Genomic DNA, 16556 nt, shown 5'->3' with positions numbered 1-16556 from the left:
CGTAGAGGAGCATAAATCAAGTGGTTTTCTGGAGTGTGGGGCTGGACATGACCTGTCTGGACAACACCAGCAACCGTTGACCCCTGCCAGCAGGGCACCCGCTCTCAGGGCACAACAGAAAAGGAAGAGATGCTGGTTATCACAGTGACCCTTTCTGGATCACCCACTTGCTGTGGCATTGTTGAGGAGCATATCCAGATTTATGGGAAAGCAGGAAGTCAGTGTTGAAATTGTTGACCTGGCTGCTGCTGCTGCTAAGTCGCTTCAGTCGTGTCCGACTCTATGCAACCCCACAGATGGCAGCCCACCAGGTTCCCCCGTCCCTGGGATTCTCCAGGTAAGAACACTGGAGTGGGTTGCCATTTCCTTCTCCAATGCATGCAAGTGAAAAGTGAAAGTGAAGTCGCTCAGTCATGTTCGACTCTTAGCAAGCCCATGGACTGCAGCCCACCAGGCTCCTACATCCATGGGATTTTCCAGGCAAGAGTACTGGAGTGGGGTGCCATCGCCTTCTCCGGTTGACCTGGTTAGTAAGCAGTAAATGGTGAAACCTGAATTTAGCAATCTTAGCCAACTGTCATTTTCACTAAGTACTCTGCTTCGAGGAATTATTTTTTCCACCAAAGACAATGTTGAATGGAATAGAATTACTCAAAGTAAGAAATCTCTAGCTACTGACCTCCTAGTTGTATGGTTCATTTCTCTATCTTCTAAGGCAGTCTAAATATTTGCTCTGCTTCATGAGACTTGAAGGGAAAAGACAAACCTTTCCCAGTATCTGTAGGTCATGGAGAATCACTTAGTTGCTATAGACCAGAGTTCAAATTCTTACCAGTTAAGAGAACTGTGCATACTATTAATATTATGGGTTGAATATTATTATGGGTTGAATTGTGTTTCCAAAGAGATATGTGGAAGTCCTAGCACCCCAGTTCCTCATAATCTGATGTTATTTGGAAATAGGGTCAGTGAAGATATAATTAGGTAAGATGGAGTCAGGCTGGAGTCGGCGATGCTCTTCGTCCAATACAACACGTAACCTTACAAGATATAAGGACACAGGAAGGATGCCATGAGAATACAGAGAAGACTGAAGTTGTGCTGCCACCAGCCAAGGAACACCTGACTACCAGGAGCTGGAAAAGGCAAGAAAGATCCTCCCTTAGAGGTCTAAAAGAGAGAATGGCCCTGGGAACACCTTGATTTTGAACTTTCAACCTTCAGAACCGTGAGAGAATAAATTCCTGTTGTTTTAAGCCACCATGTTTATAGTCTAACTTAGCTATGTCAGCCCTAGGAAACGAATACACTATATATATAATGTGATGTTTAAAATAAACTTTAAGCAAAGTAACTAAATCATATTTTTACCTCGCTGATATTTAGATTACAGTAGGATAAAGACATTACCTCAACATTTAATAGAGCATCCTTGGTCTCCTTCAGCCTCCCTTTAGTCAGATCAAGCTCATTCTGAAGTCTTTCCTGGGAGTCCTGAAGGCTGGCAATGAGTCCTTCGGCAGAGCCAAGACCTTGTTCACTTTTGCTTACCATTTCTTGGAGGCGGCCAATCTGCAAGTAAATACAGTACTTTTAATACATCCCAGTGTATCGACTAGCAAACAGTCACGCTTCTTAAAGACTTTTCTTTAGATGTAATTTTACTGATGGATCTTTCTTGATGAATTTGGAAGAAGCACTCAATCATGACAGTCTTCATCTGTTGTTTTTTGAAAAGACCTCCATATTTGTGATTTCCCTTTGTCATGGCAACCATGTAAATAAATGGATACCTCAAGCTCCTGGGAATTCCTGCTCATATCATATAATCAAATACCTATAACAAAGAATTGAAGTAAGATAAAGATTATGCCCAAGACTGAGGGGGAAAATATTTTTTTAAATACAAATATTTTAAAAATTGCTCTTTAAAACGGAATCAAATATTTCATTTGAGTCCTGTTCTCCTTCTATTTATAAAAGTGATAGATTTCGATCAATATTGATAAACTGATAATGAAGCTTAAATTAGGGTATGCTGTGATTTCTGTGTTTCCATAAAAAAAAAAAAACTGTGTTATGAAATTGTTGAGTTAAATTTATACACTCTTGAAATTAGCTAATAGACAATGTGTTAATTAAGCAGATTCATACCCGCAAGTGATGAGAACTAAAATCAATAAATGAAAATACTTTAAATTACTTCACAGGAAAAGGCTATGACAAAAACATCTCATTTATATAAAACAGTCAAGCCTATCAAAACCCTACAGAAATGACAACTGGTAATTTAAAAATAATACCTGAATATTTCTCACTGTAAATACATACATTACAAAGAAAACTGGAAATCCTTCAACCCCTCTCTAACCTGAAATTCCCTGTCCCCAACTTCCTGTCTCCTTTCCATGCAGATGTATGTACATGCTGAGCAATTGTGGTGATGGGAGCACTTTATCTTGTTAGCATCTTTAAAGGAATGCCAACCTCATAAAATGAGCTGGGCACTTTCAGTTTTTCTGGGCTCTGAAATATTTTCATAGCTAAGATTTACTTGCTTTTTGAAGATTCAGTAAAAGTCATTCACTAAAATCCTCTGGATCTAGTGCCTCTTTAGTATATGTGGGACTGTTCAGTTTCTTTCATGGCTATATAGTTGGTTTGGCCAGGCTGTTTAACTACTTTGAGTCATTTTAGAAATTTAAATTTTCATACAAAGACATCAGTTTTCCCTAAATTTTAAAATTTACTAGCATATTTGTACATAATATTCATATATAGTGTTTTAAAATTTTTCTGTCATTGTATTTATGTCACATTTCCCTAGTCTATAGTTTGTTTCTTCTCTACTTTTTGTATTGATCTGGCTTGCCATGAAAGTGTTTTGTAGCAGTGAATGAACGAATGTAAGAAAAGTGACTATTAACAGAGTTAAAGAGTACTGAACTTAGCAAAAAATCTAGTTTCAAGTTCTGGGTCTGTCAAAACAAAATAGCAGTATAAATACCTACCTTATAGAGTTATTATAATAATTAAGTTCTACAATACGTGGGAAAAGATTTTTTAACTAGAAAGCGACATACAAATATTAGGTACCAATCAATAAGGAAGGGACAATTAAAGCTATCAACGAGGAGAATAATTTTCTTCCATAATCCAGAAAGTTTTCAGATAAATAAGGGTTATATACACAGAAGGAATACATTAAAAAAAAAAAAACTTGTAAATAACAGTATTCATGTAATTACACAAGGAATTAAAGAGTGTTCAAGAAATAAGAATCTAATTATAGACAGAATGAATATGTTTAAATAGGAAAAAACTTTAAAATTCTGTACAACTAAATAAGCACTTTCAAAGAACATAACTGATTAAAGTTTGTTTTCCAAATATAATAAAACTGGTTATGTACAGAACACATCAGTTGCCCTTCATTATCAGAACCTCCTTTTGTCACTAGGGGAATCCATCCTCCCTAAGGGGCCAGGAGGTCTCAGCAGGGCTTCAACCCAACTCCAGGACTGAAACATTCACTAAAGCATACACAAATAAGGTCATCTCATTCTGTTGACCATGGGGACTGGTCAGGGGCAGGCACATGATTAAAGAGACCTCAGGACTTTTAAAGGAGCTCCTAAAAAAGGCCATTTCCAGTTGCACATATACCTAAGAGGATGCATTACTGAACAATTACCACACAAACAGAGAAAACCCAACTCAACAGAAAAAGAGAAACTGAGCTCCAGTGTCAACAAGTTGCGTTCGGAATCTGGTCGTTGACTGATGCTAACATTCTCCTGGGACTTTTCAGCCACATGACTCAAGAAATTTCCTTAGGCCAGTTTGAGCTGGGATTTCTGTCATGTGCAACAGAGATCAACACTCAGATTCTTCTTGTCAACGTGCACACCGAAGGAATTACAGTGATAGAAGCCTCCTCTGGAATATCTACCCACACTTACTCTTCTCTCTAATCCATTCTTTATGACACTCCAGATTCAACTTATTAAAATTACAAATATGAATATGAGTGTCAGCTCTACCCCCATGCAACCGTCCACATATTTGTACCCAGCATCTTCCAAATGCTTTCTGTTTCCTTCAGGATAACTTCTAAAATCTTTCAAGGGGCTTACAAGGCACCTCGGCATAGCTCCTGCCTAACTCTCTGGTCTTGGTTTGGCAACACTCCTCCATGGCTTTTATATTCATTGGGGGGAAGAGAGGCTCTGTGGTTAAGAATTAATTGAGTTCTGAAATTTCACTGCTAGGATTGCAATTCTGGCTTTACCCAATTACTATGTGACTTGGGCAAGTCACGTAACTTTTTGTGATTTAGTAACTAGTATTTACTGCATGGGATTATTTTGAGACTTAAGAGTATAAAGGAGAGAATATACTGAAACAATGCCTGGGTCACAGTAAGAACTAAATTAAGTATTATTATACTATAGTTACTTTTGTACTTCATCTATACTGACATCCCTCCAATTCCTAGAAACTGCTCATGTCTCAGGGCCTTTGTGGGAGCTTTCCTCAGTTTATTCTTGTAGCAAACTCCTGTTAATCACTTACCACCATTCTGTAATTTTTGCTGAATTTCTACTGTAAATTTTGTCAATAATCTTTAAGCATTTCCTTAGCTTCAATACACTGGAATGTATATTCTCCTCCTTATGGCTTTTACACATGCTGCTAAATTCCTTTCCAGGAAAATCATTTTATATTCCCATCAGCAGCTTTTGGTGTTTATTTCTTTACCCTTATCAATGCTGCATGGTCTTATGTTTTTCTTAATCATTGTTCATTTTATGGTAATGAAATGACATCTTACTGATTTCATTTCCAGTTTTCAAATGACAGTGATATTAAAATTGTTTTCCATGTATTTTCTTTAGCCCATTTTAAAAAACTACACTGCATTTTTCTTACTGTTTTGTAAATACTCCTCTGCTGTTAAAGACTTAAATTCTGTTACTCATATAGTTTGCCAATCATTTACTCCACCCTCCCAGTTTTTCCTCTCTCACAGTTTTGTTGGTGGCTGCACAGTAAAGAATCCACCTGCAATGCAGGAGATGCAGGAGACACAAGTTCAGTCCTTGGGTTGGGAAGACCCCTGGAGAAGGAAACGGCAACCCACTCCAGTATTCTTGCCTGGGAAATCCCATGGGCAGAGGAGCCTGGTGGGTCGCAGTCCATAGGGTCGCAAAGAGTAGGACGTGACTGAGCATGCACGCACAATTTGATATACAGAAGTTTTAATTTTAACTGTACAAATATTTTTTTAATTCATGATACTGCCATGATATTTCAAAAGGCCTTCTCTGCCCTTTTATTTTTGTCCCTGGTATTTTCATATTTTATTTATATTCACGATTTAATATTACATTTCAATGCTTAGCCCATCTGGGATTTTTTTGGTACCAGCTTGAAGAAGGAATCTAACTTTATTTTCCTCTTCTCTTCCATTGATACGTAGTCTTAAAAAAGTACTGTCATCCACTATGATTCAGATTAAACCTATTAACTCTAGCTTCTGTCCTACTGTTCTACTGACATGATAGAAATGTCCTCAGAGCACTCTTGACTCAATGACCTTTTCAGGCCTCACAGTCTGCCTCTAAATCACTGTGTGACATTGTGAGGCACTTCCAACCCTCTTTAAGTATTTGCTTCCGCGGTTTTCTAATATGCATTCATCCTTATTCTCATGCTTTGATTCCTCCTTTTCAGTTTTGTTCCCTGGCTCCGTTAATTCAATATTGGTACTCCTCTTTTACCAGCAACCTTCTCATCAGCTATCCCTGGGTGAACTCTTCTTCTTAAATGGCTTCAAGAACTGCCTGATCTTTAGCTCCAAATCCACATCCTAAACTAAGTTCCAACAGAGATGTCTTACAATCACCTCAAAGTCAGTATATCTGAACAACTCAATGTCTTGCCACCCAATGTGTTTTCTTCCTTGTACTTCCTGTCTTGCAATAGTGGCATCATTACCTGTCCCAAACACCCAAGGAGACACCTGAGTCACTTTCTCCCACTCACCACACCAAACCCTATAAATTTTATTTTAAAGCTTTTTAATTTTTATATTTTATTGACATACAGTGGATTTCCAGTAATATATTAGCTTCAGGTATACAAAACAGTCAAAGAGGGCTATGGCACCCCACTCCAGCACTCTTGCCTGGAAAATCCCATGGACAGAGGAGCCTGGTAGGCTGCAGTCCATGGGGTCGCGAAGAGTTGGACAGGACTGAGCGACCTGACTTTCACTTTTCCCTTTCATGCATTGGAGAAGGAAATGGCAACCCACTCCAGTGTTCTTGCCTGGAGAATCCCAGGGACGGGGGAGCCTGGTGGGCTGCCCTCTATGGGGTCGCACAGAGTCAGACATGACTGAAGCGACTTAGCAGTAGCATACAAAATAGTGACTCAATATAGAATTTTAAATAAATTTTAATAAATAAAATTTTAAATAAAATTAAAATTTTATAGGCTGTACTGTTTTAAAGTTATTACAAAAATAATGGCTATATTTCTCCATGCTATACCATATATCCCTGTAGCTTATTTATGTTATACATAGTAGATTGTACCTCTTAACCTCATACCCCCGTCTTGCCCCTGCCACCCCTCTCCCTACTGGTAACCACTAGTTTGTTCTCTATATCTGTGAGTTTGCTTCTGTTTTCTTTTATACATTTGTTTGTTTTCTTCTTTTAGATTTCACATGTAAGTGATAACTGGGAATAGTTGTCTTTTTTCTGTCTGACTTATTTCACTAAGCACAATTCTTTGTGTCCATCCACACCGCTGCTAATGATAACATTTCATTCTTTTTTATTGCTAAGTAATAACTGAATTTTATATACACACACATCTTCTTTACCCATTCATCTGTTGATGGACACTTAGGCTGCTTCCATATGGTGGCCATTATAAATAATGCTTATATGAGCACTGGAGTGCATGGAGCTTTCTGAATTAATGCTTTTTATTTTCTTTGGATATTTACCCAAGAGTGGAATTGCTGAATCATGGTAGTTCTATTTTTAGTTTTTTGATGAACCTCCTTACTGTTCTCTACACTGACTGCACCAATTTCCATTTCCACCAACAGTGTACAAGGATTCCCTTTTCTCTACATCCTGGCCAACATTTGTTATTTATAGACTTTTTCATAGTAACCATTCTGCCAGGTAAGGAGTGGTATCTTGTTATTTTTGACTAGCATTCTCTAACAATTAGCAATGTTGAGCATCTTTTCAGGTGCCTGTTAGACCTTTTTCCAAAGAATACATGTGGATGGCTGTCTAGGTCTTCTGCTCATTTTGTTTTGATCTATTTACTTAATTTTTTCTATATATACTCAGTATATTTTATTGTATGCTGTGTGTGTATGCTCACTCGGTTCAGTTGTGTCTGACTCTAGGACCTCATGGACTGTAGCTCACCAGTCTCCCCTGTCCATGGGATTCTCCAGGCAAAGATACTGCAGTGGGTTGCCATCCCCTCTTCCAGGGCATCTTTCCGACCCAAGGATTGAACCCATGTCTCCTACCATCTCCTGCACTGCAGGTGGATTCTTTACCACTGAGCCACTGAGAAGCCCATTCTGCTCATTTTTTGACTGGGCTGTTTTTTCTATATTGAGTTGTATGAGCTGATTATATATTTTGGATATTAACCCCTTATCTGTCATATCATTTGCAAATATTTTCTCTCATTCAGTAAGTTGTTTTTTCTTTTTGTCAATGGTTTTCTTTGCTGTGCAAAAGCTTTTAAGTTTAATTAGGTCGCATTTGTTTATTTTTGCTTTTATTTCTTTTACCTTAGGAGACAGATTCAAAAAACATGGCTACTAATTACATCAAGTATTTACTGATCTACTACCATTTGTCAGGCAGCATAACAACTGTGATAGACCACTGTACAACAAACAAGTCCAAATGATTTTCATTTTAACAAAATACTGAAAAAATATATATAGACTTCAAAAGTTATTTTCAGAAGAAAATCAACAGCTTAAAGTTTTTTTTAGTGTATTTATTTATTTGCCTGAACCACATCTTAGTTGTAGCCTGCAGGGTCTTTAGTTGAGACAAAGAAGATATCTTAGTTGTGGCAATGTGGGGTTGAACCTGGGTCCCCTGCATTGGGAGTGAGGAGTCTTAGCCACTGGACTACCAGGAAACTCCCCCAAATCAACAACTTAAATATTATAAGAACATTTTAAAAGATCATAATGGTCAGATTGATTGATGATTCAGCTTACATTTTGCCTTCGGGGGTGATCCCAAAGTACCATTTCATAGGATTAAATGGTTATCTTCCACCTGAGATTTTAAATTCACTAGCTTCCCTTAATATTCTGTTATGATTCTGGAATTCATGAATTTATCATCTAAATACATAGTTGAACTATTTATGTTTTTAGGCTATTTCACTTGTAAGGGTATCAAGATACATCAACTTATAAAAATAGGACATTCTCTAATTTTTTTCCTAAAACAATCACTTTCAGTCTTTACAAACTACCTCCCTAAGTCTTTCTTCCATAATGTTCTTTCCATAAATGTTCCTATTTTCCATCCAATAAATGTAAGTGGGATAAAATCTTTATTTAAAAGGCAAAATTTTCTGACTTGGTATTTTTTAAAATGTAGCTATATGTGATTGGCAAGAAGCACATGTAAACATTAGGATGCAGAAAAGCAAAGTCAGCAGATGAAAAAATATATGTCAGTCAGCTTATACAATATCAAATAACAAAGACTAAGCCAAAAAGAATGATTCATTAAGTAGCTAAAGCAATTTTATATTTGTATGCATATAACAAAAGCCTCTAAATATACAAAGAAAAAAATGATATAGAATGTAAGAAGAAATAAGCAAACCCATCATCATAGTATCAGTTTTTAGAAGCTGATAAATCAAGAAGATAAACCAAAAAGAATACAAAATATTTGAAGAAAACAGCTTAAAATTCTGCTTTAATGAACGGGAATATAGACTTCATTGCATTAAACAAGTGGATGCACTCAGAATATTAAACTTCTCTCATATGAGAGGTTACTATGCTTGCCTTAAAAAGTTTCACAAATTATTTTCATATGAACCACAACGTCATTAAGGTTAAAGGCATTTTGATCTCACACAGCTTTTCCAGAGAACAGAAAGGGCACAAGTCCTGCTTCATTTTATAAGGCTAATATAACTTTGACTCCAAAACCAGAAAAGGATGGTATAAAAAAGGAAAAGCACAAAGCAATCTTATTCAAGTCTAGGCTTAAAAATCTGAGAATATAAAGAAATACTATGTTTAAAAAAAAAAGAACAGGAAATTAACACGTAATACAGTTTTATTAACTAAAGTACAGATTTTGTTTAAATTTCACAACGTTTTATGCTAGTGTCCACCATTTGTTTTCATACCTTATTTAAGATTTTGCGTTGTATTTAGCTGCATTGAACAGCTTCAGCTACATGCAATGAATCCTGATAAATTTTCTTTTCATTTTTATTGTGACAAATATTTTCCTTTCTACGACATCTTAGATACACCCATCACTTAAAAGTGGACATTTAATCTCCAAATACATGGGATTTTTAAAGTATCTGCAATATTAATTTCTCATTTTGATATTAATTTCTCATTTAAGTGCTTTCTTCTCTGCAATCACTTTCTGTGTTTTTTCAGTCTTTTAACTTTATTGATAGTTTCAATGGCTAAGTCAAAGACCTCTCTTGATAAATGTCACATTGCATTTGAAAATATGTGGGTTTTTTTCAGGTATCTTTTGATACTGATTTCTAACCTAAGATCACAGTGATAAAAGAACACACTGTATGATTTCAATAGACTATGAAATATTTGTACATTGTTTTATGTCCCTGGATATGCTTCAGTGTCTCCTGGTGTATAGTCTATGGGAACTTGAACAGAATTCGTATCCTGCTGTTGTATGAAATTATATAAATCTTAATTATGTTGAATTGTTTCTAGTGCTTTTCAGGTCTACTATATCCTTCTACTTTTCTGTCTATTCATTCTATTATTTTTGAGAGTTTGATATTCAAACTCCAACTAAAAATATTAAATTTATCTACTTAAAATTAATTGTAACATACAGTGAAGTAGTCAAAGTCACTCAGTTGTATCCGACTCTGCTACCCCATGGACTATACATACAGTCCATGGAATTCTCCAGGCCAGAATACTGGAGTGGGTAGTCTTTTCCTTCTCCAGGGGATCTTCCCCACCCAGGGATCAAACCCAGGTCTCCTGCATTGCAGGCGGATTCTTTACCAGCTGAGCCACAAGGGAAGCCCAAGAATACTGGGGTGGGTAGCCTATCCCTTCTCCAGGGGATCTTCCCAGCCCAGGAATCGAACCAGGGGCTTCTGCACTGCAGGCAGATTCTTTACCAACTGAGCTATCAGGGAAGCAAAAATCTTAATTTATCTATTTAAAAATAATTGTAATGTATAGTGGAACTATAAAGAAAATAAAAAATGTATAATCTGGCATGGATAACTAGGACTTCTAGAACTTCAAGGTTGATTTAAAATTATAAAACTGATTAATGTAAGCTGCAGTCCATCGGGTCACAAAGAGTTGAACACAACTTAGATACTGAACAACAATAAAGGTACCACATTAAGTTAAACAAAAAGGAGTTAGATCCCAAGAGATGCAGAAAAATCAACATCAATTTGTGATTGTTTTTTAAATTAGGAAACTTAAAGAACATTTACAAAATAAAACTTCAAATAAGCATCATAATTAACTGTGAAATACTGACACCCTTCATTTTAAGAGCTGGGAATAAAACAAGAATGCTTATTATCTCTGGAGATCTTAGCCAGCAAAGTATGGCAGGAAAAAAATGCCCCAGGGTGAAGGGAAGGTAGATGCAGATGAGGGATGAGTCAGGCATATTCTTGGGGAGCCATTCTAAAATGGCACTACAATATTATCAGGGTGCTAAAACATAATTGAGAATGTATCCAGAAGGAAAATCAATTATGTATTTATCAGAACTCTTCTCAGTGAAGTAACAGTAAGTAGGTTGGAGGAATACTTAAACCACTTGGGAGTAAGGAGGAGAACTCCAGGGCACTTGCATGAGAAACACAGATGGTCACTAAACCACCTTTTAATGAGAGAAACCACAAGGATCACAGACCCTGAGGGAGGTGTGCAGGGGATGATCCTGAACAATCAGCGACAGACTGAGCTAATATCAGTAACAATCTAATTCTCTACTGTACCCTAAAGCCATGCTTGGTACCTTTCTCTGAATAAATGTTTAAAGATAATTAAATAATACCAGTTGCAAACCATTAACCTGCCTGGGGCACTTGGGTTTTGGTGTGCTTTCTGTGAGCAGAAGAGTGATGAGAAAGTAGGACATAAAGACTGTTTGGCAAGATGAGGCTAGTGAGGTAGAACAGCTGTCAAGACGAGATGCGTCAAGAAAAGGACTTGCTTTAGGAACACCAGTCTAGGAGCCCCATGAAAGATGAGCTGGAACGGAAAGAAAAGAGGACTGTTTCAGCTGGGCTGTTGGGGGACACAAGTGAATGTGGACAAAAGAGAAAAAGTGCTGGAACAAACAATATTCTAGCCTTTCAACGGTCTTTGCATTTATTTTATTCACAACTTTTTGGATTTATAACACTTTATTACAGCCTATTCCTTATCTTTTATTTTCCAGGCTAAACAATACTATTTTCATATAGAATTTAAAAGTGCAAAGATTTGGCATAGAGAATACGAAGTCAATGTTTTGCAAAAGAGTAGAAAAAAACCTCTTGTTTTCTTTCCTATAAGGGGATACTGTCTTCTGTTTTGCTTTCCCCCACAAAAGCACCTTGCTCCAAATTTAGTTGTTTTTGTAGTAAATTTTTACCTTGTGAGATATCATCAATGTATTATGAAAAATTCAACATCAAAGAAAGTTTTTGATTATTTTTACTCTACATATGTGACCTTCCACACAGGCTCATCTACTTACACTACGTTAGCAAATAAAGTACTTGCCTCTTGATTGGCTGAATGCAGTTTGTCTTCCAATTCTTCCTTCAGGTTTTCTAGCTCCTGTTGAAGCTGATCTTTATCCTGTTCCAGGTTTAGTTTTTCCTTTTTATGTTGTTCCTCCAATTCCTTACAAAAATAAATTTTAAAAAAATTAACAAAACTGCAAATATCGTACACTTCAAAGACTCCAAGAAAAAGATAATTCTGTTTTAAACTGATGATGTGCTCTTCAAATTAGCGTTATACTTAAATATTATCAGAGTTAACAATGAATCTAATTAATCCTAGGGGCTTTGAGTCTATCATTCTACATCACTTATGATGTAGCAATTAAGTCATTTTTTAGAAATGGTAAAAATACCTGCCTAATCTAGATCAAGCTTAAGTCCAAAAAAACAGAAATGTGTGCTATAAATGATGATCTTGTGAGATTAGAAAAATTCTAACTCTTGAGTTCATGATATACTCTTGAGTTCTTTTATACTGACATAAAAATACAAAAAGTATTAATACTTCTGGAACTCAGTGCTCTAGCACTGGAATTTAGTCAAGGATTAACAAGTAAAAAATTAAAGTATCTAAAGAGCAATACTACTAACATTGTTACTGAAGAAGACCAACTATTTGGCAGGCATGCTACCCACTACTTGGCATATAAAAGGAATAAGACACAGTGCCTGCCCTTAATAAGCTCATTAAAGAATATATGATTAAAATGAGTTGTAATGGGGGTTGAATGGGGAACTAATAAGTTGTGGCTTGGTGTGAAACTTGTACGGAGAGAGTTTCCTAAGCACAGTTTGAAGGAGTGGACCAGTAAGAAAGGTGGTGAAGAGGGAACTACAACAGTCTAGGCAGAAGAAAATGCATGTGCAACAACCATGCAGGGAACAAAGAGCGAGAACAAAGCGTATTACAAGTACGTCTACAGTGTAAGGGGAGAAGACTAACATTAATAAGCAGTGTCCTGTGCTGGCAGTCCCCAGGACAAACCCCAGGTTGATGGTTTAAGGGGATGCCTCTCAGGACTCAGCATGTAGCTGTACTCACAGCTATGATGTATTATAGCAAAAGGATACAAGGACAATCAGCAAAGAGAAAAGGCACCGCGGGCAAAGTCTGCAGAAAACCAGACTCAAGCTGCTGAGTCCTCTCACACAGAACTCTCCAGCAAGTTGGGACAACGCATGTGAAATGCTGTCTACCAGGAAAGCTCATGAGGGACCCAGGGCTGGGTTTCTTAGTGGGCGCTGGCCACATAGGTACCCCCTTGATTAGTATGTTCCACAATTTCAGACTCCAAGAATGAGAGCACGTGTTCCGCATAAACCATATTGTCTAGTTAAACAGTTTAGGCACAGCGAGCCACTCTCATCAGGAAATGGCGAAAATTCTCATGAAAATCAACTTCCAGACACCAGGCAATGGCCAATTTTGTACCACGTTTTCTAAGAATGGCACTTTTAAGGCTATTACATTATCTCTTTTCTGCGTGGATTTTCTGTATATTCATACCCTTTCTGGTAACTAAGTCATGAGGGATGGTGAAGTCACTTTCAGCTAAGTGTTCTTTAAAAGATAAAAGGACGCTGGAGAAAGATTATTTGGAAGGAGGATGGTTTTAGCTTAGGCTCAGATATAAACTAGCCGGGCAAGAACTAGAAAGCTTTTAGGAAACCGTCAAGTGCTATTACATAAAACACGTAACAACTATCATTAATACATGCCGATGCGAGGTGGTGGCTAAACGCCTTAGGGTCTGATATCTGAGACCGGAATTCAGGCCTGACTGACTCCTAGCTGCACGTGCTTAAGCAAGTATTAACCCCTCTGGGTCTCCACCCCTCTTCAGGAAGATGGGTACAGAAATCAAACCAATAGCAGCACTGCAGGAACTAAATGAAAAAACAAGTGGAAAACACCACTGCAGTGTCAGGTAAACACGGTAAGAAATGCCAACACTTATTTATCACTATATGCTCAGATGCATCTCAGTTCCTAACACTTTATCTCACTTAATCCTCAGGGATATTACAAGATGGATCTTATCAGGTTGGTACAAAAGTGTGGTTTTGGACCATGAATTTTAAATCGTTATAACTAGGCTCAAACCTATCTTTATTAATCAAAATAGAAACTATTATAATCAACGCACGTTTTCCAATAAGAAACAATTTTGTTTATTCCTGTAGCATAAAAATCCATGTTTCAGAATTCACCCAACTCTTGGAAAGTATTTTCTGCCTCCTGCTGGTTATGGGAGCATTCTCCGTATAAAAAGTTGTTGAGATGCTTGAAGAAGTGGTAGTCAGTTGGTGAGAGGTCAGGGGAATATAGCAGATGAGACAAAACTTCATAGCCCAATCCATTCAACTTTTGAAGTGTTGGTTGTATGATGCGAGGTTGGGCGTTGCTGTGCAGAAGAATTGGGCCCTTTCTGTTGACAATGCCAACTGTAGGCAATGCAGTTTTTGGTGCATCTCATTGATTTGCTGAGCGTACTCCTCAGACGTAAGGGCTTGCTGGGATTCAGAAAGCTATCGTGGGTCCGATGGGCAGCAGGCCACCAAACGGTGACCATGACCTTTTCTGGTGCAAGTTTGGCTTTAGGAAATGCTTTGGAACTTCTTCTCTGTCCAACCACTGAGCTGGTCGATGCTGGTTGTCATATTCATAACACATCACAATCCAATTAAGAAATGGTTCACTGTTGTTGCGTAGAATAAGAGAAAACAACACTTTAAAGCAATGATTTCTTTTGGTTTTTCGTCATCTCATGAGGCACCCACTTATCGAGATTTTTCACCTTTCCAATTTGCTTCAAATGCCAAATGATCACAGAATGGTCAACTTGGATTTCTTCGGCAACTTCTTGTTGTAAGAAGATCAGCTTCATTAATCCTCTCAGTCGGTCGTTGTCAACTTCTGATGGCCTGCCACTGCACTCCTCATCTTCTTTGCAAAACTCTCAAACCACCACTGCACTGTACAGTCATTAGAAGTTTCTGGGCCAAATGCGTTGCTGATGTTGCGAGTTGTCTCTGCTGCTTTATGACCCATTTTGAACTCAAATAAGAAAATTGCTTGAATTTGCTGTCTAATATCATTTCTATAGTCTAAAATAAATATAAGCAGCAAGTAATAAATCATTAACAAAAAACAAAGCAAGAAATGCGCATTACAATGATGTACAACATAACCACATTTATTTAGGAATGTATTCCAATATCAAATAGCAAAGTTCAACAACGTAAAACCACAATTATTTTTGCACCAACCTAATATCTTTATCTTCAAGTGAGCGGCCTCAGGTATAGCCTTTGGGACCCAAGAAAAAGCAGCTAGTAAGCAAAGGGCTCAGGGTTAAGGCCCCATCTGTGAGGTACCTTGCTTTTTCTACTATATAATTACTGTCTGTCGTGTATTACAATTAGCAAGCTTATTACTTAATTAAGGGCAATAATAAAACAAAAAACAGATCATTTTCCCAGGGAAGGAAACTGTCTCCAGGAGAATAAGCGCTCCAACTAATGAGGCTTCCTGAGGAGAAACCGATGTTGTTGTCTGATGAAGAGACAGCTCAAGATCAAGGGAGTGTTTCCTTGATGGCTATACAAAGTAGAAATGCCTCATATCAATTTAATAAACTACAGCCCCTGTAGGAACTTTTATGTATGTTACTCTTTGAACTGAGATTTTCAGAGTGATTAGGAGATAGCAACTAGGTCATTATAGAAAGTCCACCAATTTATAATACAATGCGAAGCTGAAGTTTCACTCACCATCTGCAGTTTTTTCTTATCCCTAATCGCATTACTGTGGACAGCCTCAATTGCCATGTGGTGCTTCCAAGCTAATTCTTCCAAAGTCTTAGAATGGGCCTCATTCAGCTGAGCCACCTCCCCTTCCAGTCTACTTTGCAGGTTTTTTAGCTCCATCTCATAATATTCTTGCTGAGTTTTCTTTGCCTCATTTACTTTCTAAAATTGAACAGAAATAAAAGGTCAATCTGCTTTTTTCATTACTGCTATTAGTATCTTAAATATTCAGTAAGTAGATAAGCTTGGATGAACTGAATGCTATAGGATTAGACCATGGTACCTGAGAATACACCACTGGGTGTTCTACAAGGTGGCACAGCCAAAATGAGTGATTTTAAACACATTGATAAAATACACTATTATTAGGTTAGAACCAAGTGTGAGTCAGCACTTCTGCAGGCTTAAGAGAAAAAAGGTTCCTCCATGTCGAAGTGGTACACGAAACGGCTTACCAACACCCACTCAAATGATATTAGTTGATACAACTGTGTCAACAGCCAAAGAAAGAAAGAAAGAAAGAAAGTTAAGTCAGTCGTGTCGCACTCTTTGCGACCCCGTGGACTGTAGCCCACCAGGCTCCTCCGTCCATGGGATTCTTCAGGCAAGAATACTGGAGTGGGTTGCCATTTCCTTCTCCAGGGATCTTCCCGACCCAGGGATCGAACCCAGATCTCCTTCACTGCAGG

General features: G+C 37.6%; 1 protein-coding gene across 6 annotated transcripts in view; it reads right to left on the bottom strand.

Annotated features, from left to right (window-relative positions):
- FAM184A (family with sequence similarity 184 member A) overlaps positions 1 to 16556 on the bottom strand; it is a 124655-nt gene that overhangs the window by 46044 nt on the left and 62055 nt on the right. For all 6 annotated transcript variants that reach the window (XR_008698076.1, XM_055535057.1, XM_055535055.1 and 3 more), the window contains exons 5-7: positions 15832 to 16029; positions 12053 to 12175; positions 1411 to 1572 (exon numbers count right to left, since the gene is read on the bottom strand). Coding sequence is in view for 5 of the 6 variants with exons in the window: in XM_055535057.1 (XP_055391032.1) it covers positions 1411 to 1572; positions 12053 to 12175; positions 15832 to 16029 (483 nt within the window). In the remaining variant the exon portion in view is untranslated. The remainder of the gene's footprint in view (positions 1 to 1410; positions 1573 to 12052; positions 12176 to 15831; positions 16030 to 16556) is intronic.

Source organism: Bubalus kerabau, chromosome 9 (genome assembly GCF_029407905.1).
Source record: "Bubalus kerabau isolate K-KA32 ecotype Philippines breed swamp buffalo chromosome 9, PCC_UOA_SB_1v2, whole genome shotgun sequence".
Lineage (NCBI taxonomy): Eukaryota > Metazoa > Chordata > Mammalia > Artiodactyla > Bovidae > Bubalus > Bubalus kerabau.
Note: the sequence above shows the minus strand (reverse complement) of the source record. Positions and strands in the feature narration are given on the sequence as shown.